The 27,611-nt window shown below is 43.9% G+C and overlaps 1 protein-coding gene across 5 annotated transcripts in view; it reads right to left on the bottom strand.

Annotated features, from left to right (window-relative positions):
- The window catches only part of ino80 (INO80 complex ATPase subunit), a 415,492-nt gene that overhangs the window by 225,097 nt on the left and 162,784 nt on the right, over positions 1-27,611 (bottom strand). For all 5 annotated transcript variants that reach the window (XM_072486849.1, XM_072486876.1, XM_072486859.1 and 2 more), the window contains exons 15-19: positions 15,787-15,846; positions 13,165-13,307; positions 12,041-12,125; positions 11,216-11,333; positions 4,292-4,377 (exon numbers count right to left, since the gene is read on the bottom strand). In XM_072486849.1, coding sequence (XP_072342950.1) covers positions 4,292-4,377; positions 11,216-11,333; positions 12,041-12,125; positions 13,165-13,307; positions 15,787-15,846 — 492 coding nt within the window. The remainder of the gene's footprint in view (positions 1-4,291; positions 4,378-11,215; positions 11,334-12,040; positions 12,126-13,164; positions 13,308-15,786; positions 15,847-27,611) is intronic.

Raw genomic sequence — 27,611 nt, 5'->3', positions numbered from 1 at the left:
TGAACCAGGACAAGTGATAGATTTGGTAGTGGGGGAGCATTTTGGAGATAGTGACCACAATTCTGTGACTTTCACTTTAGTAATGGAGAGGGATGGGTGCGTGCAACAGGGCAAGGTTTACAATTGGGGGAAGGGCAAATACGATGCAGTCAGACAAGAACTGGAGTGCATAAGTTGGGAACATAGGATGTCAGGGAAGGACACAATTGAAATGTGGAACTTGTTCAAGGAACAGATACTACGTGTCCTTGATATGAATGTCCCTTTGAGGCAGGGAAGAGATGGTCGAGTGAGGGAACCATGGTTGACAAGAGAGGTTGAATGTCATGTTAAGAGGAAGAAGGAGACTTATGTAAGGCTGAGGAAACAAGGTTCAGACAGGGCGCTGGAGGGATCCAAGATAGCCAGGAGGGAACTGAAGAAAGGGATTAGGAGAGCTAAGAGAAGGCATGAACAATCTTTGGCGGGTAGGATCAAGGAAAACCCCAAGGCCGTTTACACACATGTGAGAAATATGAGAATGACTAGAGCGAGGGTAGGTTCGATCAAGGACAGTAGCGGGAGATTGTGTATTGAGTCTGAAGAGATAGGAGAGGTCTTGAACGAGTACTTTTCTTCAGTATTTACGAATGAGAGGGGCCATATTGTTGGAGAGGACTGTGTGAAACAGACTGGTAAGCTCGAGGAGATACTTGTTAGGAAGGAAGATGTGTTGGGCATTTTGAAAAACTTGAGGATAGATAAGTCCCCCGGGCCTGACGGGATATATCCAAGGATTCTATGGGAAGCAAGAGATGAAATTGCAGAGCCGTTGGCAATGATCTTTTCGTCCTCACTGTCAACAGGGGTGGTACCAGGGGATTGGAGTGGCGAATGTCGTGCCCCTGTTCAAAAAAGGGAATAGGGATAACCCTGGGAATTACAGGCCAGTTAGTCTTACTTCGGTGGTAGGCAAAGTAATGGAAAGAGTAATGGATAGGATTTCTGAGCATCTGGAAAGACACTGCTTGATTAGGGATAGTCAGCACGGATTTGTCTTGCCTCACAAGTCTTATCGAATTCTTTGAGGCGGTGACCAAGCACGTGGATGAAGGTAAAGCAGTGGATGTGGTGTACATGGATTTTAGTAAGGCCTTTGATAAGGTTCCCCATGGTAGGCTTATGCAGAAACTAAGGAGGCATGGGATAGTGGGAAATTTGGCAAGTTGGATAACAAACTGGTTAACCGATAGAAGTCAGAGTGTGGTGATGGATGGCAAATATTCAGCCTGGAGTCCAGTTACCAGTGGTGTATCGCAGGGATCAATTCTGGGTCCTCTGCTGTTTGTGATTTTCATTAATGACTTGGATGAGGGAGTTGAAGGGTGGGTCAGTAAATTTGCAGACGATACGAAGATTGGTGGAGTTGTGGATAGTGAGGAGGGCTGTTGTCGGCTGCAAAGAGACATAGGTAGGATGCAGAGCTGGGCTGAGAAGTGGCAGATGGAGTTTAACCTGAAAAGTGTGAGGTTGTCCATTTTGGAAGGACAAATATGAATGCGGAATACAGGGTTAACAGTAGGGTCTTTGGCATTATGGAGGAGCAGAGAGATCTTGGGGTCTATGTTCATAGATCTTTGAAAGTTGCCACTCAAGTGGATAGAGCTGTGAAGAAGGCCTATGGTGTGCTAGCGTTCATTAGCAGAGGGATTGAATTTAAGAGCTGTGAGGTGATGATGTAGCTGTACAAAGCCTTGGTACGGCCACATTTGGAGTACTGTGTGCAGTTCTGGTCGCCACATTTTAAGAAGGATGTGGAAGCTTTGGAAAAGGTGCAAGCGAGATTTACCATGATGTTGCCTGGAATGGAGAGTAGGTCTTACGAGGAAAGGTTGAGGGTGCTAGGCCTTTTATCATTAGAACAGAGCAGGATAAGGGGAGACTTGATAGAGGTTTATAAGATGATCAGGGGAATAGATCGAGTAGACAGTTTTTCCCCGGGTAGAACAAACCATTATAAAGGGACATAAATTTAAGGTGAATGATGGAAGATATAGGGGGGGGATGTCAGAGATAGGTTCTTTACCCAGAGAGTAGTGGGAGCATGGAATGCACTGCCTGCGGAAGTAGTTGAGTCGGAAACATTAGGGACCTTCAAGCGGCTATTGGATAGGTACATGGATTACGGTAGAATGATGGGGTGTAGATTAATTTGTTCTGAATCTAGGACAAAAGTTCAGCACATCGTGGGCCGAAGGGCCTGTTCTGTGCTGTATTTTCTATGTTCTATGTTTCATTGAGTCTACACCAACTCGCTGAAAGAGCACTCTACCTCGGCTCACTTCCCACAATATCCCCATAACCCCACCTAACCTGCTCATCTTTGGGAGGAAACCGGAGCACCCGGAGGAGACCCACGCAGACACGGGGAGAAAGTGCAAACTCCACACAGTCACCCAAGACTGGAATTGAGCCCGGGTCCCTGGTGCTGAGCCAACAATGCTAACCACTGTGTACCGTGATCATCGTGAATGAAACCAGCATTTTATTCCAGGTTTCTTATTTTTTATTTTTGTTTTATAAATTTAGAGTACCCAATTCCTCATTTTTCCGATAATGGAGCAATTTAGCATGGCCAATCCACCTATCCTGCACATCTTTGGGTTGTGGGGGTGAGACCCACGCAGACACGGGGGAATATGCAAACTCCACATGGACAGTGACTGGGGCCGGGATTGAAGCTGGGCCCTCAGTGCCGTGGGGCAGCAGTGCCAGATTTCTCAATTAAATTAATTTAAATCCCCCAGTTGCCGGGGTGGGATTTGAACCTGTATTTCAAGAGCACAAGTCCAAGCCTCTGGATGACTAGTCCAGTAACATTACCATTAAGCTATTGTCCCTCTGCACAGCAAAGTACCACAGCACTAAATGAAAGAGCAGGAGGGAGAAATATGGACTTGAATATCAGGAAAATTTCCTCTTTTTCTTTGAAAAGCCGAACGGGATGTTTTACACCTGGCTGACCGTGAGGATAGGTCTGAATCCAATTTCTCAACTGAAGCATGGCACCTCTTGCAATAAGAACTCACTTCTGTGCTACACTAAAGTCTCATTCAGATTTAGTGCTCAAATTTCTGAAGTGGGACTTCAACTTCTCATGAGTAGGACGTGTGTGCTATCACTGCACCAAGCTGGTGCTTAAATACTGAAAACTTTCATTAAAAAAACCACAGGAATAACACGTGAAACTCCTCAAAATGCCACCGACTTATTACAATAGTGTAATACCAATATGATAAAATACATGGATGAGCAGATGTCTATAATTGTTTGGATTTATCACAGCATCTTTAATGCAACAAAAGCTCAATGAGATAAATAAAATTACGCTTTCAAAACACAAAAGTAACAGGATTAATGTATATAAAAACAAAACTACCCAGAAAATTTGCACTATTTCAAACTATGCATCAGTTTTCCCCCAGAGGTCAGATTGAATGTGAATGCTGCTTGTTAGCAGAAGTTGAAAACAATGTCAGGTTGGCGCAGTGGTTAGCACTGCTGTCTACGAGGCTGCGGAACCGGGTTCGATCCCGGCCCTGGGTTACTGTCCATATGGAGTTTGCACATTCTTCCAGTGTCTGTGTGGGTTTCACCCACACAACCCAAAGATGTGCAAGGTAGATGAATTGGCCACGCTAAATTGCCCCTTGGAAAAAAATAATTGGGTACTCTAATTTTTTTTTTTTTTTTAAAAAGGTTGGGAACTCAGCTGCTCCCAATCCTATTGTTACCAATGTAACAGCGTAAATTCTAAAATTCTTCCTTCGAACTTTGATCCAACAAAAATAAAAATTAACATGAAACATGTTGTCCCCTGACAGCACTGCTTTTCATTAGCATTACAGTGCAGTGACCTCTGCTCAATTCTTAGCATGTGCAAATCTCAGTGGGTGTAAAGTGGTTCGTTTTCAAGAGCAACGGCAGGAGAAATCAACCAAAACCTGCTGAAAAGCATGATAAAAAATGATACACAAGAAAAGAATGGGCCTTACCTTCAATGTGGTCAAATTGCCAGCTAATATTAATTAATTAAGGCTTGTACCATGAATAATTGTGGCCAATTGTGGTGGAGTCGTTTGGAGCAAGTGTGAATCAGCACCAACAGGGCATGGGGAAAGAACTGCCAGAACAAACTGAGCTGGTTGCATGTGGAGCCTAGTGTTCCAGGGTGATCAGTGGATTACAGGTGGCCAAAATAGCAGACACGGGTAGAATGACCAGAGGAGAAAGCAGTGCTGTTCAACCTTACCTTATCCGAGAGTTCATTCTCCACATCCTTTTTGATCCTCCTCAACATGAAAGGCTTGAGAATCATGTGCAGACGTGACAGCTGGTCTGAAAAATAAGGGATGGGGAGAAACCGCTGGATTAGCTGGCAGTGGGCGATACCCCAATTCCACAAAGTCATGTGCAACCACCAGGGCTTGTCACACAACAGTTGCTCAAAAAAAAACTTCAAAGATATATAACACCTTCATAAAAGTGATAAAATAAAACTTAAGAGCAATAAATGTCACCGCCCCACACCCAAGCCCAGCAACAAACTTGAGTCGGGAGTTTAAAACAGCGTGAGAAAAACCAGGAGTTTGAGAGAATGCAAGATTTGGGAGTTTTAAAGAGCGCAAGGACGGGGAGTGCAGTGGTTAGCACTGCTGCCTCACGGCGCTGAGGACCCGGGTTCGATCCCGGCCCCGGGTCACTGTACGCGTGGAGTTTGTACATTCTGCGCAGATCTCAACCTCACAACCCAAAGATGTGCAGGGTAGGTGGATTGGCCACACTAATATGCCCCTTAATTGGAAAACAAATGAACTGGGTACTTTAAATTTATTTTAAAAAAGAAAGAGTGCGAGGAGGCAGGAGTTTAAATGAGCAGAAGAGGAGCCGGGAGTTTGAAAGAGCGGGAGAGGAGCCGGGAGTTTGAAAGAGCGCGAGAGGAGCCGGGAGTTTGAAAGAGCGGGAGGAGCCGGGAGTTTGAAAGAGCGCGAGAGGAGCCGGGAGTTTGAAAGAGCGCGAGAGGAGCCGGGAGTTTGAAAGAGCGCGAGAGGAGCCGGGAGTTTGAAAGAGCGCGAGAGGAGCCGGGAATTTGAAAGAGCGCGAGAGGAGCCGGGAGTTTGAAAGAGCGCGAGAGGAGCCGGGAATTTTAAAGAGCGCGAGAGGAGCCGGGAGTTTGAAAGAGCGCGAGAGGAGCCGGGAGTTTGAAAGAGCGCGAGAGGAGCCGGGAGTTTGAAAGAGCGCGAGAGGAGCTGGGAGTTTGAAAGAGCGCGAGAGGAGCCGGGAGTTTGAAAGAGCGCGAGAGGAGCCAGGAATTTGAAAGAAAGCGAGAGGAGTCAGGTGTTTGAAAAAGTGCGAGAGGAGACAGGAGTTTGAAAGAGCGCAAGAGGAGCCGAGAGTTTGAAACAGCGCGATAGGAGCTGGGAGTGTGAAAGAGCGCGAGAGGAGCTGGGAGTGTGAAAGAGCGTGATAGGAGCCAGGAGTTTGAAAGAGAGCGAGAGAAGCCAGGAGTTTGAACGAGAGGGAGAGGAGCCGGGAGTTTGAAAGAGCACGAGGGGAGAAGGATAAATACAAACACCGGTTCAGAAAGTGACATGGGACCAACCAAAGCAGCTGACTGTTGAGTAAGTCCTGGTGAGTATTTTCAATCTTTTAATTAAGTCATTGCTTAATACTAAGTTAGGGACTAAAAACAAATAAAAAGGAGTATAAAATAGTACCATACAATTATAATAGAAGTGTTTGGTAAGACACAGGTTCAGGGCAGCACGGTGGCACAGTGGTTAGCACTGCTGCCACATGGCTCCGAGTTCCCAGGTTCGATCCCGGCCCTGGGTCACTGTCCGTGTGGAGTTTGCACATTCTCCCCGTTTGCATGGGTTTCGCTCCCACAACCCAAAGATGTGCAGGAAAGGTGGATTGGCCACGCTACATTGCCCCTTAATTGGAAAAAATGAATTGGGAACTCTAAATTTTAAAAAAAGAAACAAGGTTCCTACCTAAAGTAAATAACACTCCTAGCTAACGTCTTGTTTTTTTTCCAGGGAATAACTAGCTTAATCGAGGGGAACATCATGGTAGGAGACCTCAGACATGTGATATGCTTCTCCTGCATAATGTGGGAAATGAGGGACGTTTCCAACGCCCCGGGTAATCACGTGTGAATCATCATAGAATTTGCAGTGCAGGAGGAGGCCATTCGGCCCATTCAGTCTGCATCTGCCCTTGGTAAGAGCACTCACTTAAGCCTACACCTCCACCATATCCCCAAAAACCCAGTAACCCCACCCAACCTTTTTGGACACTAAGGGCAATTTAGCATGGCCAATCCCCTAACCTGCACTGTTGGTTGGACTGTTGGAGGAAACCGGAGTACCCGGAGGAAACCCATGCAGACACGGGGAGAACGTGCAGGCTCCGCACAGAGAGTGACCCAAGCTAGGAATCGAACCTGGGACCCTGGAGCTGTGAAGCCACAGTACTAACCACTGTGCCCAGAAGATGTGTCCAAATGTTGTGCAGAAGGCGTGTCCAAACGCAGCTTAAAGCTAACCAGATTTTGGAGCTGGAACACGGGTGGATTCACTGTGGTGCAACCGCGATGCTGATCAAGTCATAGATAGCACATTTAGCAAGGTGGTCACACTGCAGGTGAGGATTGTACTGGCAGAAAAGGAATGGGTGAACAGTAAAAGACTCAGAAAGGTAGTGCAGGAGTCCCTTTTGGTCATCCCCCTCTCAAACAGATATACCGCTTTGGATACTGTTGGGGGAGGGGCTCTCAAGGGAATGCAGCCAGGTTCACAGCGAATGGTCGGGCTATAGTGATAGGGGTTCAATAGTTAGGGGCACAGACAAATGCTTCTGTGGCCACAATGATGGTATGGTACCTCCTTGGTGTCAGGGTCCTGGATGTCACGGAGTGGCTGCAGGGGAGGGAAGGTGAACAGCTAGTGGCCGTGGTACATATTGATACCACCAATATAGGTAAAGTAAGGGATGAGGACCTGCAAGCCGAGTAAAGGAAGTTAGGAGATAAAATGCAGGACCTCAAATATAGCAATCTCTGGATTACTCCCAGTTCCACGCGCTAGAGAAAGCAGGATTAAGAGGATAGATCAGATGAATGCATGGCTGGAAAGATGGTGTAGCTGGGAGGGATTCAAATTCTTGAGGCACTGGGACTGGTTCAGGGGGAGGTGGGACCTGTACAAACCGGATGGGTATCACCCAGGCAGAGCTGGGACCAATGTCCTTGCAAGGGCTTTTGCTGATTCTGTTTGGTAGTATTTAAATTAGTGTGGCAGGGGGATGGGATCCCAGGGGTACGATCAGATAGGTCAAAATCAGATCAGGAAAATGGATGTAAAACATTAGCGAGTGATGTAGAAGATGTAGTGATAGACTTGAGAAATACAGTAGGATCAAAGTTTAAATGTGATCAGCAAGGGAAAATGGTGGAGTTAAACTGTTTGTACTTCAAAACAAGAGTATCACAAACAAGGTAGAGGAATTAAGAGCACAGGTAGACACAAGGCAGCATGATGTCATTGCTATAACAGAAACCTGGCTAACGGTGGCAGCTCATTATCCCTGGTTATAGAGTCTCCAGACATGATAGAGTAAGAGATAAAAAAGGAGGGGAAGTAGCACTAACGGTTAAAGAATCAATTCCAGTTGTGAGAACGGAAGATATACTAAACGGGTAAACAAACAAGGCTTTATGGGTTATGAATGTTGCTATATAAGTGCAAGTTCTGCTTTGAGCAGATATGGAGGGTGAAGGGCAACACAGTGGCACAGTGGTTAGCCTTACGGCGCCGAGGTCCCAGGTTCGATCCCGGCTCTGGGTCACTGTCCGCGTGGAGTTTGCACATTCTCCCCGTGTTCGCGTGGGTTTCGCTCCCACAACCCAAAGATGTGCAGGATAGGTGGATTGGCCATGCTAAATAGCCCCTTAATTGGAAAAATGAATTGGACACTAAACTTAGTAAAAATAATTTTTTAAAAAAGAAATAAAAAAGGGACAGTCACATTACTGGGAGTACTTTACAGACCCCCAAATAGTGAAAGGGAGATAGAAGATTAAATATGCACATTTCTGCCTATAAAAACAAGAGGGCAATAATAGTAGGAGACTTTAACTATCCCAATATCAACTGGGATTCAAACATTATAAGGGGAACAGAGGGAGAAAAATTCATGCAGTGTGTCCAGGAAAATCTTTCAGCAAATTAGTGACAAACCCAACAAAAGGAGATGCAATTCTAGACTTAGTTTTGGGGAACGAAGAAGAGCAAGTGGGTGAAGTGACAGTTGGTGACCATATCGGAGATAGTGATCACAATCCAGTTAGATTCAGTATTACCAGAGAAAAGGTCAGAGATAAAGAAGGAGTAAATATTTTGAAATGGGGGAAGGCAAATATTGCAAAAATGAGAAGGGACTTGGTTGAGGTAGAGTGGCTGGCACTGCTAGAGAATAAATCAGTGGAAAACCAGTGGGAAGCATGAAAAAGTGAGATCCGACATGCACATAGTCGACACATCCCCTTCAAAAATAAGAGTGGTACTGCCAAATCTAGACCCCCCCTGGTTATCTGGAGGAATATGGGGAAGATCAAACAGAAAAAGAAGGCCTACGAAAGGCAAAAAGAATTAAGCACTGCAGATAGCCTAGGCGGGAATAGGAAGTGCAGGGACAAAGTAAAAAAGGAAAGGAAATCAAAGAGAGGACATGAAAAAAGATTAGCCAGTAAAGTTAAAGAAAATCCAAAGATCCTTTACCAATATATTAATGGTAAAATCTTAGTTAAGGAAAAAGTGGGATCTATCCTAGATGAAGGAGGGAAATTGTGTTTTGATGCAAAGGGTTTTAAATTAATATTTTGTCTCCATGTTTACAAAGGAAATGGATGATGCAGATATAGTAGTCGAGGAGGAACAATGAGATATTGGATGGGATAATCATAAAGGGAGAGGAAGTACTCAAAGGGTTGGAATCCTTGAAAGTAGATAAGTCACCAGGGCCAGATGGATTGTTTCCGAGGCTCCTGAAGGAGTACCGGGAGGAGACAGCAGATGCTCGGATGATGATTTTCCAATCCTCATTCGATGCAGGGTAGGTACCAGAGGACTGGAGAGATGCAAACGTGGTTACATTGTTTAAAAAGGGTTCAAAGGAAATGCCAAACAATTATTGGTCAGTTAGGCTTACGTTGGTGGTGGGAAAATTAATAGAATCGATCCTGAGAGATAGAATTAACTGTCATATAACAAGGCATGGACTAGTCAGGGATGGTCAGCGTGGATTTGTTAAAGGAAGGTCTTGCCTCACAATTTAATAGAATTTTTGAATTATTTGAGCAATTTATTAAATTATTTGAGGAAGTGACAAGAAGGGTTGATGAAGGTAGTTCAGTGGATGTCGTGTACATTAATTTTACCAAAGTGTTTGACGAAGTTCCACATGGCAGATTGGTCAAAAAAGTAAAAGCCCATCGGATACAGGGCAATGCGGCAAACTGGATAAAAAGTATAATAATAATAATCTTTTTATTGTCACAAGTAAGCTTAAATTAACACTGCAAAGAAGTTACTGTGAAAAGCCCCTAGTCGCCTATTTGGGCACAGAGGGAGAATTCAGAATTCTCAGCCGGTATGGGAATTGAACCCGTGCTGCTGGCCTTCTTCTGCATTTTAAAAAAACAGCTGTCTAGCCCACTGAGCTAAAGATAACAGGAAACAAAGCGTAATGGTCGATGGCTACCCTTGCAAATGGAAAGTTGTTTCAAGTGGTGTTCCACAGGGCCTTACTGTTTGCATTACTGTTCGTGTTATACATTACGATTTTGACGTGAACATGGGGGGCATGACTGGGAAATTGAGGTGTACAAAATTATGAGGGGAAGAGATAGACTGAAGAGGATAAAATAGTTTCTATTGGTGGAGAATTCTAGAATCAATGGACAGAGATTGAAGTGGCAGAAGGTGTAGAGGGAGTGTGAGAAAGAACTTTTTTGACGCAGATGGTAGCGGGAGTCTGGAATTCGCTGCCCAAGTAGGTGGTGGAGGCAGAGACCCTGAACTCTTTAAAAAGTACCTGGATTTGCACCTTAAGTGCTACAAGCTACAGGGCTACGGACCAGGTGCAGGAAGGTGAGATTAGAAAGGACACCTGGGTGTCCTCAGGCTGGTATTGACAAGATGGGCCAAATGGCCTCCTTCTGCACTGTAACTTCTCTATGGTTCAAAACACTCAACATCAATCTCACCAATCTGAGAGTCACTGCTGTGACAGAAGGAACTTCCATCCCTACCACCCTCTTCATCTGATAAGGCTACTTAATGTAAAACACCGGTCTACAGAGCTCATTATATAAGGATTGGAATCACTCTGAGTGCCTATCTGCCTCAGAGTTAGAAGGTTCAGGATCACTGTAACAAAAGTTTAAATAGAGATGCCAGATAATGGAAAACACACACAAGACTGGCAATGGAGTTAGACAGGTTCAAAGTAAAATCAGATATCAAATGAGAAGTTATGGGAAACATTCTTCCCTCAAAGGAGAACAGAGATGTGAAATAAATTGCTAAGAAAATATCTTGAAACAGACAGCACAAGTGACGTTAACAATGTCTAGAGAGAGAAGCAAGTGGGGTGCAATGAGAATGGAGCTGAGTGAATTTTAATCAGTCAGAAAGTGTAGGGTTGGGGAAGTAGTCGATCGTTTCTTGATCATAATAAATACTGTTTCTAAGATAAATGTCCCTCTACTTCTGGCAGTGGGTTCCTCTCCAATTCCACAAGAATGTTTGCTTTATTAGTTTTTCATTAGGCATACATGGTGAAAATTTGTATAAATGAAAATAGGAGAACAACTTCTCTTCCCTAAAGAGGCATAAAAATACAGATTCAAACATATCATTTGAGATAGAGAGGGTATAGATTCCAGACAGGTTAGGATAGAGAGGTATAGACGGAGGGTACTGATTCTGGACAGGTCACTCTAAAGAGGTGCAAACCGAGTGGACAGGTCCCAGACAGATCAGTTGAGAGAGGTGCAGAGGGTACCGATTCCAAAAGTATCAGTACAAAGAGGGGCAGTTAGAGGAATGCCCATGGGACAGGAAACCCCAATGCAATTAAACCGCACTGAATATTGCAAAACAGCACTTACTCTCATCGATGGCAGATTTATTCTCAGCGTGGCTTTCGATATCTTTGGAAAACCATTCATTGAATTCATCATGAGAATCAAACAGTGTTGGCATAATAAAGTGTAGCAGTGCCCACAGCTAAGGAATATGACAGGAAAAAGGTTGACATAATCAGTCGGGTAAAATTCCTGACTTATCACATCCTTCCCTTCCATCAGGCATGTGTGCTAGAAGGTATTAGCTCCCACGATACTCAACAGACATGTCAGTAATTTGCTGCCATACTTCGAATGCAAAAATATACCGCTTTTCAAAAAAATAAACTTCTCCAACTTCATCCACCTAACAGCACACATATCAGCCAGAAAGAATGTGGACCTCAGCAGCATTAGGGACCACAACATTTATAAAGGAACTTAATTGAACTGATTCATACTTCTGCGAGGAGTATAGAATATGTGTTGGGACAGGCAAGGACCACCAGGTGAGCAGAAGAACATAACACGGAATACAGAGTGGCAGACATAAAAAGGATCTTAGTCCCACAGCAATCTGGATCAGTGTGGCAGTGTGGATCATCGCTTACATTTTGTATTCGGGATTCCTTATTCTGGACCCCTCAGACACTGGAACAAGTCTGCTTCTATCTACCCAATCTCTCCTTGCATAACATTCGTGTCAAGAAACAGAGAAAAGCAAAGCACAAACTGCTGGGTACCTCACACAGGAGCACAAAGTCATTTCTCCACAAATTGATTTTTCCTCCAGGCATTTCATTGGTACGGTTGCTTATGAGCACATATGCTAATACAGCGTTCCCTTAGAGGGTACTTTAACTTACTGACCTCTGCCATAGTATTCTGAATCGGGGTTCCTGTCAGCAGCAATCTGTTTCTACATTGAAATTGCAGCAAAATCTTCCAACGAACACTGGAAAAAGGAAGGGTGAACTCAGAAAACTCAAAATTCATGTGCAAAACAACAATGTTCCTCGATAACATAACTCATGCAATGATATCTACTATTTTCATCTTTGTGTATACTGCAGCCAGCTAATACAAACTCCTGGGGAGAATCCACTAGTCCAACTTCATCAAAACAAATTCTTCCTACTCCCTCAAAACCAATCAAGATAAGAGATTTAAAAAAAATATCAATAGATGGAAACATAAAAAATAGGAACAGGAATAGGCCATTTGGCTATTCAAGCCTGCTCCGCCATTCAAAATGATCATGGCTGATCCTCTATCTCAAAAGCCATACGCCTGTGCTCTCTCCAAACCCCCTTTTGTTTTTCAGACTGCAAGTAACAGAGTATGTCGTATCTCAATATTGTTAACCATACGAAACAACTGGATCGACATCAATGTCAGTTGGAAAGAAGTACCAGCTCTCCACAGGAAGCAGGTGGGAATGCAAGCTTGGCACATGTAGAAGTACTTTCTTGGACGAGAATTTAGGAATTCTTCCAATGACTTTGATTTGATCAGCGAGACCATAATGTAAATAGCCACCAATGTTAAGTGCCAGGATAGTAGAGTTCACCGATCTCTGTTAGAGCAAAGTGCTGTGTAATTAGCCTGGTCAACTTGTAGGAATTGAAGGACGGTACAGTGGCTGGCGCAGTGATTTGCCAAGGACCCGGTTCTATCCCGGCCCCAGATTACTGTCCGTGTGGAGTTTGCATATTCTTCCCGTCTCTGCATGGGTCTCACCCCCACAACCCAAAGATATGCAGGGTAGGTAGATTGGCCATGCTAAATTGCCCCTTACTTGGAAAATTGCAGGAATTGGGAGTAACTGACTTTGTGTTACAGAGGGTGCCGTGCCAATGGGTGACAATGAAACCTGCACACTTGCCGCCACTGCATTGCTGTCAACATCTACAGTGCCCAGCAGTACATCTGCCATCCAGCTCCACAGGTCAGAAGCTGATAAATCTATGAGGATCTTGATTAGACGAGTTTACCTGGAACTACTTTTGAGTGCCTGGGCCTCGTCCAGCACCATGTACTGCCACTTCACCCGCTGGAAGTACTTCACATCCTGAACTACCAGCTGGTAACTGGTTATCACCACATGGAACGGTGCATTCTGGGTATACAATGTTTTCTACAACACAAGAGAAGAGCAAAGACAGCAGTTACTCGTAACTAATCATCAATGTCAGTGAAACTCTGCAATGTAACTGTAGATACAACTAACCAACTTCTCCTCCCACAACATCCATTACCCTAGAGCTCACCAGCAGTACCCAAATAACTGAATATGAGACAAACAAACCAGCCACCACAGATGGCAGGGATGTTAGGCAACATCTCCATTAACAGCCTTTACAGAGAGGAACATTTAGCTTCAACTGTGCCAGAAAGTACTTTCGCATCAATAGCTGTGACGTGAGGTAGACCACATTCTGCCCATGCTTTTCTCCATCTAACATGCTATCTGTAACTGACATAACTCATAGGCCTGAGTTCAGGTGGCTAAAGCGAATTGACAAATTAGGTTAAACAATAGGTCAATCAAGATGCAGTGGCAGACATTTAAGGGAATATTTCAGAATACATTCCAACTCGAAAGAGAAATTCCAAGGGGTGTACCTTCCATCTGTGGTTAACTAAGAAAGTGAAAGATAGTATCAAACTTCAAGAAAAAGTGTATAATTCTACAAGGATGGGTGGTAGGTCAGAAGATTGGACAGAATATAAAACACAGCAAAGAATGACATAAAGATGAATAAAGAGGGAAAAATTAAGTACGGGAGAAAGCTAGCTAGAAATAAAAGACATACATACATGGATATTGAAATAAGAAAATAAGAAAAAAGTGAATGTTGGATCTATAGAAAGTAAGTCTGGGGAATCAATAATGGAAAATAAGGAGATGGCAGATTAATTGAACAGGTATTTTGATTGATTTTCACTATAGATGATACAAGTAAAATCTTTATAAATTAGGAAATGGAAGTGTTCTGCACAGTGAATTCTATGACTCTATGAAGCGAGGGAGAAACTCAGAAATTCCAATCACTAGGGAAGTGGTACTGAGTTAATTGTTGGAGCTGTGAGCTGACAAATCCGCAGGTCCTGATGGACTTCATTTTAGGGATCTTGGAAGAAGTCCCCTATGTAAATAGCCACCTAATGTTAAGTGCCAGGATAGTAGAGTTCAAAGGTAGTTAACTATTGAGATAGTTAATGCATTGGTTTTAATTTTCCATAGTTCAGGGAATGTTGCATTAGATTGTAAAATAGTGAATGTAACTCCTTTTGTCAAGAAGGCAGGGAGAGGCGGCACGGTGCTGGAGTGATTAGCACTGCTGCCTCATGGCGCCGAGGACCTGGGTTCGATTCGGACTCTGAGTCACTGTCCGTATGGAGTTCGCACATTCTCCCTGTGTTTACGTGGGTCTTACCCCCACAACCCAAAGATGTGCAGGCTCGGTGGATTAGCCACGCTAAATTGCCCCCTTAATTGGAAAAAAAAAGAATTAGGTACTAAATTTTAAAAAAATTTTTAAAGAGACAGGTGGCAGGAACCTACAGACCAGTTATCCTAACATCTGCCATAGGGAAAATGTTGCAACCTTTATTGAAGATGTTATAACAGGGCACATGGATTAATTCAAGGAAATCAGGCTGAGCCAACCTGGTTTTCTGAGAGAAATCATGTTTAACAAATTATTGGAGTTCTTTGAAGGAGTCACTTGTGCTGTGGATAAAGGGGAACCAGCGGATGCATTATATTTAGATTTCCAGAAGGCATTTGATAAGGTACCACATCAAAGGTTATTGTGGAAAATAAAAGCTCATTATGTAGCAGGTAACATATTGGCATGGATAGAAGATTGGCTAACTAAATATGACATAAATAGGTAATTTTCTTGATGGCAAGATTTAACAAATTCTGTGCCACAGGAATCAGTGCTTGGGGCCTCAACTTCTTACAATTTATATTAATGATTTGCATGAAAAGATCAAAAGTATGGTCGGTAAACTTGCTGATGATATAAAGATAGGTAGGAAAGTAAGCTGTGAATAAAAATTCAGGAGTCCATAAGGGATATAGATTGGTTAAATGAGTGGGCAAAGATCTGGCAAAAAGAATATGCGGACAAATGTAAAATTGTCCATTTTGGCAGGAAGAGATAAACATATGGCAAGGAGCTAGACCATAAAGGGATTTGAACATGAGACTAACAATTTCAAACTGCAATGTTGCTGGACCAGGAGCCAATGCAGGCCAGCGAGCACATTGGCAGCATGTGAATGGAACTTAGTATGAGTCAAGATAGAGACAGCAGTTTGGATGAGTCACTCCGTACCTACTCTCAGCAACAGTCCCCACCCGCCTCTCACCATCCAGCAAGGGTCACATTGCAAATGATGAGACTTGCTTAACTTTCCCCTTTCCTACCCCAGGATCAGTTACTGCTCGTTCGCACTACCAGACTTGGTCTGCCTGGCAGTTTTGAATTAAAACACATGGGGAGTAGAATAAGGCTCTGTGCTGAACTGCTTACAATAGTGGCCAACCCTGTTCAGCAGTTAAGTACAGTTCAGATATCAGTCAGATAAAAATTAAACCGTACCTGGCTCCAGAACTTCCTGATCACCTTCCTGTCATGAGGGTTTCCCCAGTAAGGTAACACCTAAAGTCAGAAGGGAAAACAAACATACTGAATATGTTTAAGAAATCACTCGACACAGCATTTAGCACATTCAAATCCAAGGTGAAAGGCAAACAACTCACTAAGAAAAATCTTCAATTCCTATAAAATCCCTACAGCGCAGAAGGAGAGAGAAACAGCTAACGTTTTGAGTCCGTCTTACTCTTCGAAAGTTGACTCCGTTTCTCTCTCCATAGATGCTGCCAGGACCTCTGAGTTTATACAGCATTTTCTGCTTTTATTTCAGATTCCCAGCATTCACAGTTTTTGGTTTCATTTTAGTGAAAGGCATTCAACTGGTTAAAAAATTGTCAACAACAGGGCACAGACTGCAGATTGTCATGAGAAGAATAAAGGAGAAAATTTGAAGTTTTTTAAAAAACAATTTTATTGAGGTATTTTTTGGCATTGTAAACAGTTACAGATAACAGAAATGTGCAAACATCAATATAAAACCAACACTTCAATCAAACCATACTGCACATGCCCGCTCCTCTCCCCTAGTCACTCCCTGCCTATTTATCCCTCCTACTCTACTCTAATCCCCCCCCCCTCCCCCCCCACGCCCTGCCGACGTTCACTCTCCCGCGAAGAAGTCGATGAATGGTTGCCACCTTCGGGCGAACCCCAGTACAGATCCCCTCAAGGCGAACTTAATTTTTGCCATACCCAGAAAACTTGACATGTCCGAAATCCATAGTTCGGTCTTCGGGGGTTTGGAGTCCCTCCATGCCAGCAGTATCCGCCGCCGGGCTATTAGGGAAGCAAAGGCCAGAACATCTGCCTCTTTCTCCCCCTGGACTCCCGGGTCTTCCGAAACCCCGAAAATTGCCACCCCTGGACTCATCACCACCCTTGTTTTCAGTACCCGGGACATGACCCCCGCAAATCCCTCCTAGTACCCCCTAAGCTTAGGACATGCCCAAAACATGTGAACATGGTTCGCTGGTCCTCCCGCGCATCTAGCACACTTGTCCTCTACCCCAAAGAATTGGCTCATCCGAGCTACCGTCATGTGGGCCCGGTGAACGACCTTAAATTGAATCAGGCCGAGCCTGGCACATGTTGAGGTTGAGTTTACCCTACTCAGGGCTTCCGCCCACCGCCCACAGCCCATCCTCCATCTCCCTGCCAAACTCCTCCTCCCATTTGAGTTTCAGTTCATCCGTCTGGGACTCTTCCCCCTTCATGAGCACCTTGTAGATATCCGAGACTCTACCCTCTCCTCCTTCTCCTCTAGAGACTATTCGGTCCTGGATCCCTATTGCCGGGAGGCGTGGGAAGGATGGGACCTGTCTGCATACAAAGTCCCGCATCTGTAAGTACCGAAGGTCATTTCCCCTCACCAGCCCAAATATCTCCTCCAAGCCCCTCAAACTCGCAAAGCTCCCCTCCAGGAACATATCGCCCACCCTCCCCGCCCCCGCCATGTTCGAAACCCTCCATCCATGTTCCCGGGGGCGAATCGATGGTTATCACATATTGGAGCCCAGACAGACGCACCCCCCTCCCCCACATGCCTCCTCCACTGGCCCCATATCCGCAGGGCCGCCCCCACTACCGGGCTGGTGGAGTACCTGGCCGGCGACAGCGGCAGGGGAGCCGTGACAAGGGCTGCCAAACTGTTGCCCCTGCACGAAGCCGCCTTCACTCGCTCCTTTCACAAACCCTGTCTGGTCGTCCCCAATCACCTCTGGTACGCAGTCCTCAATTCTAATCGCCAGGACCTTGGCCAGGAGCTTGGCATCCACATTTATCAGGGAGATTGGCCTGTATGACCCGCAGGATTCCGGGTCCTTGTCCCGCTTCAGTATCAGCGAGATGGTGGCTTGCGACATCGTCGGTGGCTTGTCTCATTAAAAACCCTCGTCAGGACCGGTCTCAGTATCTCCGAGAACTTCTTGTAAAACTCTACTGGGTATCCATCCGGTCCCGGGGCTTTCCCCGACTGCATGGCCTTTAGGCCCCCCAATACCTCCTCCACTCTAATCGGGGCCCCCAGCCCGTCCACTAGTCCCCTGCCTATTTTTGGGAAGGTTAGTCCATCCAGGAACCTTTTTATCTCCTCTGGCTCTTCCGGGGGTTCTGAAGTGTACAGCTTACTATCGAAGTCCCGAAATACCTTATTTAGTCCTGCCGGGTCCTCCACTCTGCTCCCCTTCCCATCAACCACTCTACTTATTTCCCTGGCCGCCTCCCTCTTCCTGAGTTGCTGCGCTAGCAATCTACTGGCCTTCTCCCCATGCTCATACACCACTCCTCTTGCCTTCCTAAGTTGTTCCACGGCCCTACTCATGGATAGCACCCCCAGTTCCGCCTGCAATCTCCGTCTCTCCCTGAGTAGGTCCTCCCCCGGGGACCCCGCACGCTCGTCTATCCAGTGAATTTCCCTAACCAATCTGTCCATTTCTGCTCTGTCCGCCCTGATCCTGTGAGCCCGAATTGAAATCAGTTGCCCCCTCACTACTGCCTTCAGCGCCTCCCACAGGGTCGCTGCTGAAACCTCCCCCGTATCGTTCACCTGCAAGTAATTTTGCATACACTTCCGAAGTCTCTCACATATCCCGTCCTCCGACAACAGTCCCACGTCTAACCTCCATTGCGGGCGTTGGTAATTCGCCCCCCCGACCTGCAGGTCCAATCAGTGCGGGGAATTGTCTGAGATAGTGATTGCCGAGTATTCCGTATTCTTTACCTCCCCTACACAGTCCCTGCTCACAGTCCCTAAAAAAAATAAATCCTAGAAAATACTTGATGAACATGCGAATAAAACGAGTAGCCCCTTCCCGTCGGCTGTCTGGCTCTCCATGGGTCCACAGCCCCCATTTGCTCCATGAACCCTTTCAGCTCCCTTGCCATTGCTGGAGTCTGCCCGTTCTGGGACATGACCGGTCCAGCCTCAGGTCAAGGACCGTATTAAAGTCCCCCCCCCCATTATCAACTTACATGAGTCTAGGTCCAGGATCTTCCCCAGCACTCTTTTGATAAAGTCAACGTCGTCCCAGTTCGGCGCATATATGTTCACCAGCACCACTCTTCTCCCCTCCAGCTTGCCCCTTACCATAAGGAATCTGCCCCCGCCGTATGAGACTATGCCCTCTGCCTCAAACTGAACCCGCTTATTGATCATAATTGCTAAAAATTTGAAGTTTTTTTTGAGTGTATTATTAAAACATGTCAATGTTTCTTCACCTCAAAGACACCTTTGTGGTGCCAGTATTAAATACCTCCCAAATGGAAAACTACAATCTCATTCACCTTTGTGCCAAAACTTAACTGACCACCATAGTATGATCTACGGCTTGTGGATGACAAAAATGTCGTTATCCACTCTGCAAGTCACTCTCAAACTCTTGAATTATGCACATAAGAAACTTGGCCTTGAATGCTGTGAAAACAGAACTCATATCAACCGACACCTTATCACCCAAATATTCCATTTCCCATACATTTTGAAAAAGTGACATATGTTGAGCGCTTCCCAGACCTTGGCACCCACCTCTCTCAAAAGACCATCATTGACAAAGAGATCCAATACCAGATCAACTGTACCAGTTGAGCCTTCTACAAACTACGGCAGTCAGTGTTTGGCAACAGAGTTCTGCAAGTCAATAGGAGCCCCTATGTCCAGAGCAGTATTGTTATCACACTCCTGCACTGCACTGAGATCTGGACCACGTATCAGTGACACATACGTGTGCTTGCAAATTTCCATCAGCAACGTCTCCTCTGGATTAATGAGGGGACTGGCGAACAAACGCATGTCCTTCTTGAAGCCAGCTCCACAGGCATTCAGACAAAACTCCTGTAAAATCAACTCTGATGGACAGGGCAAAGTTTTCAGATGGCCAAAATGCACCTGCCCTGCCAGGTTGCAGGACAGGTAGATTGGCCATGCTAAATTGCCCCTTAATTGGAAAAAAATGAATTGTGTACTCTAAAAATTTTTTTGAAATTTTTAAATGAAATGACTACAACTTGTCCATCAAGCTGCATCATGCTTTGAGTCACATCTTAATGATGAGGCAGAGCCATGGCACAGCAGGAAAGAAAAGGAAGCAAATTCTTCACTCTGAATCCCATAACCTTGTGCGACGTCCTGCCCTATCTGCCCAGAGATCTATGGGGCGAGAATTGACCTGTTCAGTCACATGACGATCCATGACAGAAACCCATGGCCCAGACATCACCTTTGAACCAAAGGACAACTGACGACAAGAGTGAACATGTGCAAAATAATCAAACAGAACTAAAATGGGATCGGAAATATTTTGTACACGGGTTGCTTGGAACATGTAATTTTCTGCCACAAACTGCTGTTTGAACAGTGTCCATAAATTTCTGTTGTCAACTTGGTTACATGGTAAAGAGACAAAATAGTTTGGAAAATAACCAAGAGGTTGGAATTAGATTAGCTCGGCAATTGGAGAGACCTTGGAGTGCATGCCCACAGGTCCTTGAAGCTGGCAGGACAGGTGGACAAGGTGGTCAAGAAAGCATATGGCATGCTTTCTCTTTAATCAACGAGGTATTGAATACAAACGCAGGGATGCGATGATGGAACTGTATAAAACTCTGGTTTGGCCACAGCTGGAGTTATGTGCAGTTTTAGTCACATTACAGGAAAGACATAATTATTCTGGAGGGTGTACAGGGGCTATATATAAGAATGTTGCCAGGGATTGAAAATTGCAACTATGAGGAGAGGAGAGGAGAGATTAGATAGGCTGGTTCTTTTCCTTAGAACAAAAGAGGCTAAGGAGTAATCTAATAAAGATGTACAAAGTTATGAAGGACTTAGACAGCTGGTGTTGTACCTGTAAAATCTTTGACCAGTTTACTGACTTAAAAGTTCAGGTGCCTTTATTTGTGAGATGAACAAAGGACAAAATAGGTTCACGGTCAGACGGTCCTTCAATAAGAAGTGATAGGTTGCTTCGAAGTCGAACCTTCAACACTCAACCAGTATTTTTCAACAATCTGCCTGAGCCTGAATTAAGAGGGCAAGAGCCCCACGTGACGGCCAGTCTTAAGTGAGTGAAGGACTAATACAGTTTTCGACCATATACGAGGTGTCTGGAATGCAAGGTGAACAAACTACGTATTTAGTTCTCGGATAGTCAAAGGAGTTGGGTAAAATCTTTGGGAGGGAATTTAGTGAAAGCCAGACCCCTACCCCAGAGGATTCCCACACATCTGTGACAGACTCTAGGGGGACAGAGAGAATAAGAAGAGTAGAGAAATAGCAGAGTGCCCAGAGTGAGTACTACAGTAAATTAGAAAGGGTCTGGGACCCAAAGGTCAATGAATACGGACCCTTGAGGTTAAAAAGCGCATCCGTTGCATCAACGCTCCTCTCACAGGGTGGTGGCTAGTTAACCCACCCCTCATGTACTGTTTGGTAGTATCAACTGTCCTGTAATCGTTAAGTTCGTTAGTACTGACGTAAATTTGGCGTGCTCTCCGTATCTGTACTGATGAGTAGTGAGTGGAAGAATTAGCAGAGAAAGAGTTAAAAGAAGTGAACAAAAAGCAAGGGTACACCAAAGTCACGGAATAGGGAAAGGATATTTAAACCACCTTGTGGAAGGTGGCCAGTGACAAAAGTGAGAGGGGGTTATGAGTTTTAGAAGAAGCCAGTGTAGAAATATGAGTGTTAAAAGTCAGTGTGGGAAATTTGTGCTCTGGATAGTTAGGGAATATCTTGAGTTTAAAAGAAAGACGAGTGTGTCTTGTTATACGAGTTTTAGAAGTCAGCGTGGAAATATGAGTTTTAGAAGAAGTCAGTGTGGAAACCTGTGCTCTGGGTAGTTGGGGATTATCCCAAAGTTAAAAGAAAGGCTTATTATAGTCTTATTATATGAGTTTTAAAAGTCAGTGTGAAAATTTGTGCTCTGGATAGTCTGGGATTGTCCCGAGGAAAAAAAGATGACTGAGTCTTGGTACATGATGTTTCAGAATTCAATGTGGAAATCGGTGCTCAGGGAGCACCTTATTGTTCGAAGTTAGGAAAAAGAGGTTTGTGTCTCCAGTTCACCACCCAAAGGGGCATGATGTATGCTTTTGGAGATCAAGCGAATGAATAAAGATGACGGAGATATAGATTGGGGGGATATGTCTTTTCAGTTTTAAAAAAAAAGCTAAATTAACAATTTGGAAAGGGTTTGAATTATATTCTGAATGAATATTTGAAAGAAATTGGGAAATTATTGGTTTTAATGAATATAAAGTTAATAGATAGTCTGCAGACTTTAATCAACTCATTCAGTGCTGTTGGCAGATGAAAAAAAAAAGTTGCTGTTTGTGTGTTAGTGTGGATTTTTACTTGTCTGTGAGTCCATCCAGTCCACTGAGGTAACCCTCTGTGGTCTGGTTTTGTTAGTCATTTCAAAGTTGCTTATTGCATGTGTGTATTTCTGCAGTTGCATTTTGAATTAGGTTAATGTGCAGGATAAGCTGTAAAGCAATTGTTTCAGTGGGAGTGGTGATTCTGGGGCAATGGAAAAGCCCCTGTGGCTGCAGAAGAGTTTAAACTTACTATATATATTTGTGAGAATTTACATTTTCTTTGAGTTTTAACTACAGTTTTGAAGAAAGTAGAACGAAGACGACTGTCTTAATCCATGATAGAGTATTGATTTATTCATAGTTTTAGGTGCTAGTTGAATGCATGTAGCTGAGAGGTAAGATTATTAAAAGTGTCTTGACTGTGGGAATCCAGTCATTGTTTCGCATAATGAATTAGCCATTGTATTCCAGTGTATTTAGCACTAAGGATGTTCTCAGTCTAATCAACTAATCAGTTGCAGCAAGGTCTCCGGGGCCAAGCTGTGTAACATGGAGCGCATGCGAAACATATCCAGTAATTTTCCTGAGACTGCGCATGCAGACGCTGAGCTAGTTTTGAAAGGCACCAGTCAATCTTAAGTAATGTCCAATGTTTGATTAACAAATCATCCTCTAAGTAACAGACATTCATTTGGACAAGCCAGGAAGTCTCAGCTAAGAAATGAAATTAAATTAAATGAACATCGCTTATTGTCACAAGTAGGCTTCAAATTAAGTTACTGTGAAAAGCCCCTAGTTGCCACATTCCGGCGGGTGTTCGGGGAGGCTGGTACGGAAATTGAACCGTGCTGCTGGCCTGCCTTGATCTGCTCTCAAAGCCAGCAATTTAGCCCTGTGCTAAACCAGCCCCTAGAAACCAATGCGAGTAAATGAGGGGATAAACCAGAGCTAAGAATTCCCTTAAAAGTAGGACCTTGTGATCGAGGTCTTTGTTTCTGAATTCTTGAATCATCTATCTGTTTGTGTTAAAATTATTTCTTTATGTTTTATGATTTTTGCTATGTGTTTGACCTTTTTATGTATTTTTTGTTTCTAAATGTTGATTCAATTCTTAATCAAATGTATTCAATTGACTAATTACTAATAAAGTCGTATTTTGACACCTTCAATCAACTGGACTATCGACTCTTATTAGAAGGTAAAATAAGAGTCCCAATAATCCACTTCATTTGTTTCCTTTGAATATTCCAATTTTATTTTTCAGTTAGTTGAGATTGAATGAAAGTATAATGCTTCAATTCCTTTTGTTTGAGTGGAGGCCTCCATGGATGAATGTGTGTGTGTGTTTGTTTAATAAAGAATTTCTGAATTTCCTTTGGTGTTTCTAGTTTTTCTAAAAGTTGTATTTTGCAAAACTGAGTTTTAAATCAATTGGTAGTTATAAACTGGATTTAGAGTGTAATTTAAAATGGGGTAAGTATTTAAAATATATTTTAAAAAGAGGAATAACGATCAACATTGTGGAAGTTACTTAGAACACAATTTTCAGGAAGTAAATGAAAAAAAATCAAAGGGATTTGGAAATGATTAGTTTGAGCTTGGCATAATCTTGGGTGCTCTTAGCTCAAGGTGGAAAAAAGACAAAGGAATCTAATTGGGAATGTGAAGACTTGTAATCTTTGTTTAATGAGCCCATGTGCTCCTTTGTTACAGGCAGTCTTGATGTACCTACATTTGAAAACTTTCTTCTGTTTTTGTGTTCCCAAATTGGTAGAGAATTCATTATTTCCTCTGTAAACAGATTACACATCAAATTTACTGATCGAGAATTTTCATGCAGCGAAGACGCCATGGATTTTAATTTTCTTTTAAATTGACAGATACATCTAAATCAAATTAAGTGACTTGGGTCCAGGCCGTGTGTATCTTTGTGGTTTTGTTTTAAATACAGATGAATCACGAGTCACAGCCAACAATTCTAGCTGCTTCAAGAATTTCAAGATTACAATGGGGACATAAAGGCTTTTCCTTTTCTGGAAAGGGTTCACTCATTCAGACTGTTGCCCTTTGAATTAAAGTATTTGTGAAGTGCTACACTTAACTTCTACACCAATTGCAATGTCTGATGATTTGACTTCTCTTAAAACTACTATGCTGGGATATAATTGCTCCAGTGATTTAACTGATTAAATTGTAATTAAGTGAAAATAGCAACTAACATAAAAGTATAATAATAAATTCTAATTTTGACAATTAAAAGGCAATAGGAGTTAGTCTGTGTGGGTTGCTGAGCTTCATTGTTTGAAAGGAGATAAATTAAACATTCTCATTTTACAATGTCACCATTTGAAACTAGGATTTTAATAAAAGTAATATTCGTTTTTGTGTGTGTTACAAATACTAAATAAATGGTAAGTATGGGAACATGTAAAATCTGTTGTTTTAATTCTGGGTATTTAACTACAAATAGTTCAGAAATTAATGACCTTCTGTAAAAGTGATGTGGAGATACCGGCATTGGACTGGGGGGAGCACAGTAAGAAGTCTTACAACACCAGGTTAAAGTTCAACAGGTTTGCTTCAAATCACTAGCTTTCAGAGCACTGCTCCTTCCTCAGGTGAATGAAGAGGTAGGTTCCAGAAACATATATAGCGACAAAGTCAAAGATGCAAGACGAAACTTTGAATGCGAGCATTTGCAAGTAATTAAGTCTTTACAGATCTGGCAATCCCAGAATCCGCAGATTCTTCCTCCTCGACCGATTCTCCATCTCCTCGAACCGCTCCTGCCATTTCTTGTGGAGCGCCTCGTGCGCCTCCACCTTTACCGCCAGGCCTAAGATCTTGTCCTCATTGTCAGAAATCTTTTGTCGAGCCTCGCTGATCGCCACTCCCTGGGCCATCTGTGTCTCCAGCAGCTCATCAATAGACGCCTTCATCGGCTCCAGCAGGTCCGTTTTAATCTCTCTGAAGCAGCGCTGGATACCCTCCTGCTGCTCTTCCGCCCACTGCATCCACGCTGCCTGGTCTCCGCCCGCCGCCATTTTTTCCTTCTTCCCTCGCACCTTCTTCGGGTCCACCACCACCTTTTCTGTCGCCCCGCTCCTAGTTGAAGCCATATACTGACGGGGAGCTGTTGTAGACTCCTTCCCACACCGGGAAACGTCGAAAAAGTGCCGTTGGGGGCCCTGAAAAGAGCCCAAAAGTCCGTTTTTGCAGGAGCCGCCAAATGTGCGACTTAGCTCCGCATAGCCGCAACCGGAAGTCCCCACAGCACTATTTCAAAGTACAGGAGTCCTGGCAAATGTCTCTCTCAACCAACAAGCATTATTTGGACACTTATCTCATTGCTCTCTGTCGAACATTGAGAGTACAATGAATGTTGCTTTTCTACAGAACATTGAATACACTTCAAAAATTGGCTATGCATTGTCTTGCTGCATCCCAAGACATGAGGGACACGATATAAAATGCAAGTTCTTTCTTCTTTGACTTTCTATTACAGAAGATATGAAATCATATCCAACATAAATAAAATAAAATAGACTATTTCTGTCAGCTCCACAACCAATGCAAACCTTTTTCTTTGTCTGTCCAATACTGGGTGAGATGGAGCAAGTCACTCAGAAGCCAGCAGACACTGATTGAAATCCATGCCTTAGATAACTACTTTCATTTTTAGCTTGTAATTATACAATTTCTGACCGCGTCACCATGGCCTCAAACATAACAAACGTTCTATGTTTATCATGTAGCAACAGTGAATGTGTCCTTTTCTCTAGAAGCAGCAGAGAATTCAAGGATTTGTTCAGCGCCTGTGTACTAAATGCAGTCAGATTCACTAACACATGGTCACAGTCATTTGCAGTAGAATAATTGGTAGTGCAATACTGCCACCTGGTGCCAGCAGTGATCAGAAAACCAGGCAGAACAGCAGTCATCTCAATCTACTGAGAGATCTACAAAGTTGGATGCACAATGCATACTCTCTGCCCACATGGACAAAGAACAAAGAAGAAAAGTACAACACAGGAACAGACCCTTCGGCCCTCCAAGCCTGCGCCGACCATGCTGCCTGTCTAAATTAAAATCCTCTATACTTCCTGGGTCCGTATCCCTCTATTCCCATCCTATTCATGTATTTGTCAAGGTGCCCCTTAAACGTCATTATCGTCACTGCTTCTACCACCTCCTCCGGCAGCGAGTTCCAGGCACACTCGGTGTAAAAAAACTTGCCTCGTACGTCTCCTCTAAACCTTGCCCCTCGCACCTTAAACCTATGTCCCCTAGTAATTGACCCCTCTACCCTGGGAAACAATCTCTGATTATCCACTCTGTCTTTGCCCCTCATAGTTTTGTAGACCTCTATCAGGTCGCCCTTCAACCTTCTTCGTTCCAGTCAGAATAAACCAAGTTTATTCAACCTCTCCTCATACCTAATGCCCTCCATACCAGGCAACATCCTGGTAAATCTCTTCTGCACCCTCTCTAAAGCCTCCACATTCTTCTGGTAGTGTGGCGACCAGAATTGAACACTATACTCCAAGTGTGGCCTAACTAAGGTTCTATACAGCTGCAACATGACTTGCCAATTCTTATACTCAACGCCCCGGCCAATGAAGGCAAGCGTGCCGTATGCTTTCTTGACTACCTTCTCCACCTGTGTTGCCCCTTTCAATGGCCTATGGACCTGTACACCTAGATCTCTCTGACTGTCAATACTCTTGAGGGTTCTACCATTCACTGTACATTCCCTACCTGTATTAGACCTTCCAAAATGCATTACCTCACATTTGTCCGGATTAAACTCCATCTGCCATCTCTCCGCCTAAGTCTCCAAACGATCTAAATCCTGCTGTATCCTCTGACAGTCCTCTTTGCTATGCGCAATTCCACCAACCTTTGTGTCGTCCGCAAACTTACTAATCAGACCAGTTAAATTTTCCTCCAAATCATTTATATATACTATGAACAGCAAGGGTCTCAGCATTGAACCCTGCGGAACACCACTAGTCACAGCCCTCCAATCAGAAAAGCACCCTTCCATTGCTACTCTCTGCCTTCTATGACCTAGCCAGTTCTGTATCCATCTTGCCAGCTAACCTCTGATCCCGTGTGACTTCACCTTTTGTACCAGTCTGCCATGAGATATCTTGTCAAAGGCCTTACTGAAGTCCGTATAAACAACATCCACTGCCCTACCTGCATCTTTGTGACCTCCTCAAAAAACTCTCTCAAGTTAGTGTGACTTCATAAAACCGTGCTGCCTCTTGTTAATGAGTCCACTTGCTTCCAAATGGGATTAGATCCTGTCTCAAAGAATTCTCTCCAGTAATTTCCCTACCACTGACGTAAGGCTCACCGGCCTGCAGTTCCCTGGATTATCCTTGCTACCCTTCTTAAATAAAGGGACAACATTGGCTATTCTCCCATGCATCTCAACCCAGAGAGTATAGAGG

This window comes from Scyliorhinus torazame, chromosome 2, assembly GCF_047496885.1.
Source record: "Scyliorhinus torazame isolate Kashiwa2021f chromosome 2, sScyTor2.1, whole genome shotgun sequence".
In the NCBI taxonomy this organism is placed as follows: Eukaryota; Metazoa; Chordata; class Chondrichthyes; order Carcharhiniformes; family Scyliorhinidae; genus Scyliorhinus; species Scyliorhinus torazame.
Note: the sequence above shows the minus strand (reverse complement) of the source record. Positions and strands in the feature narration are given on the sequence as shown.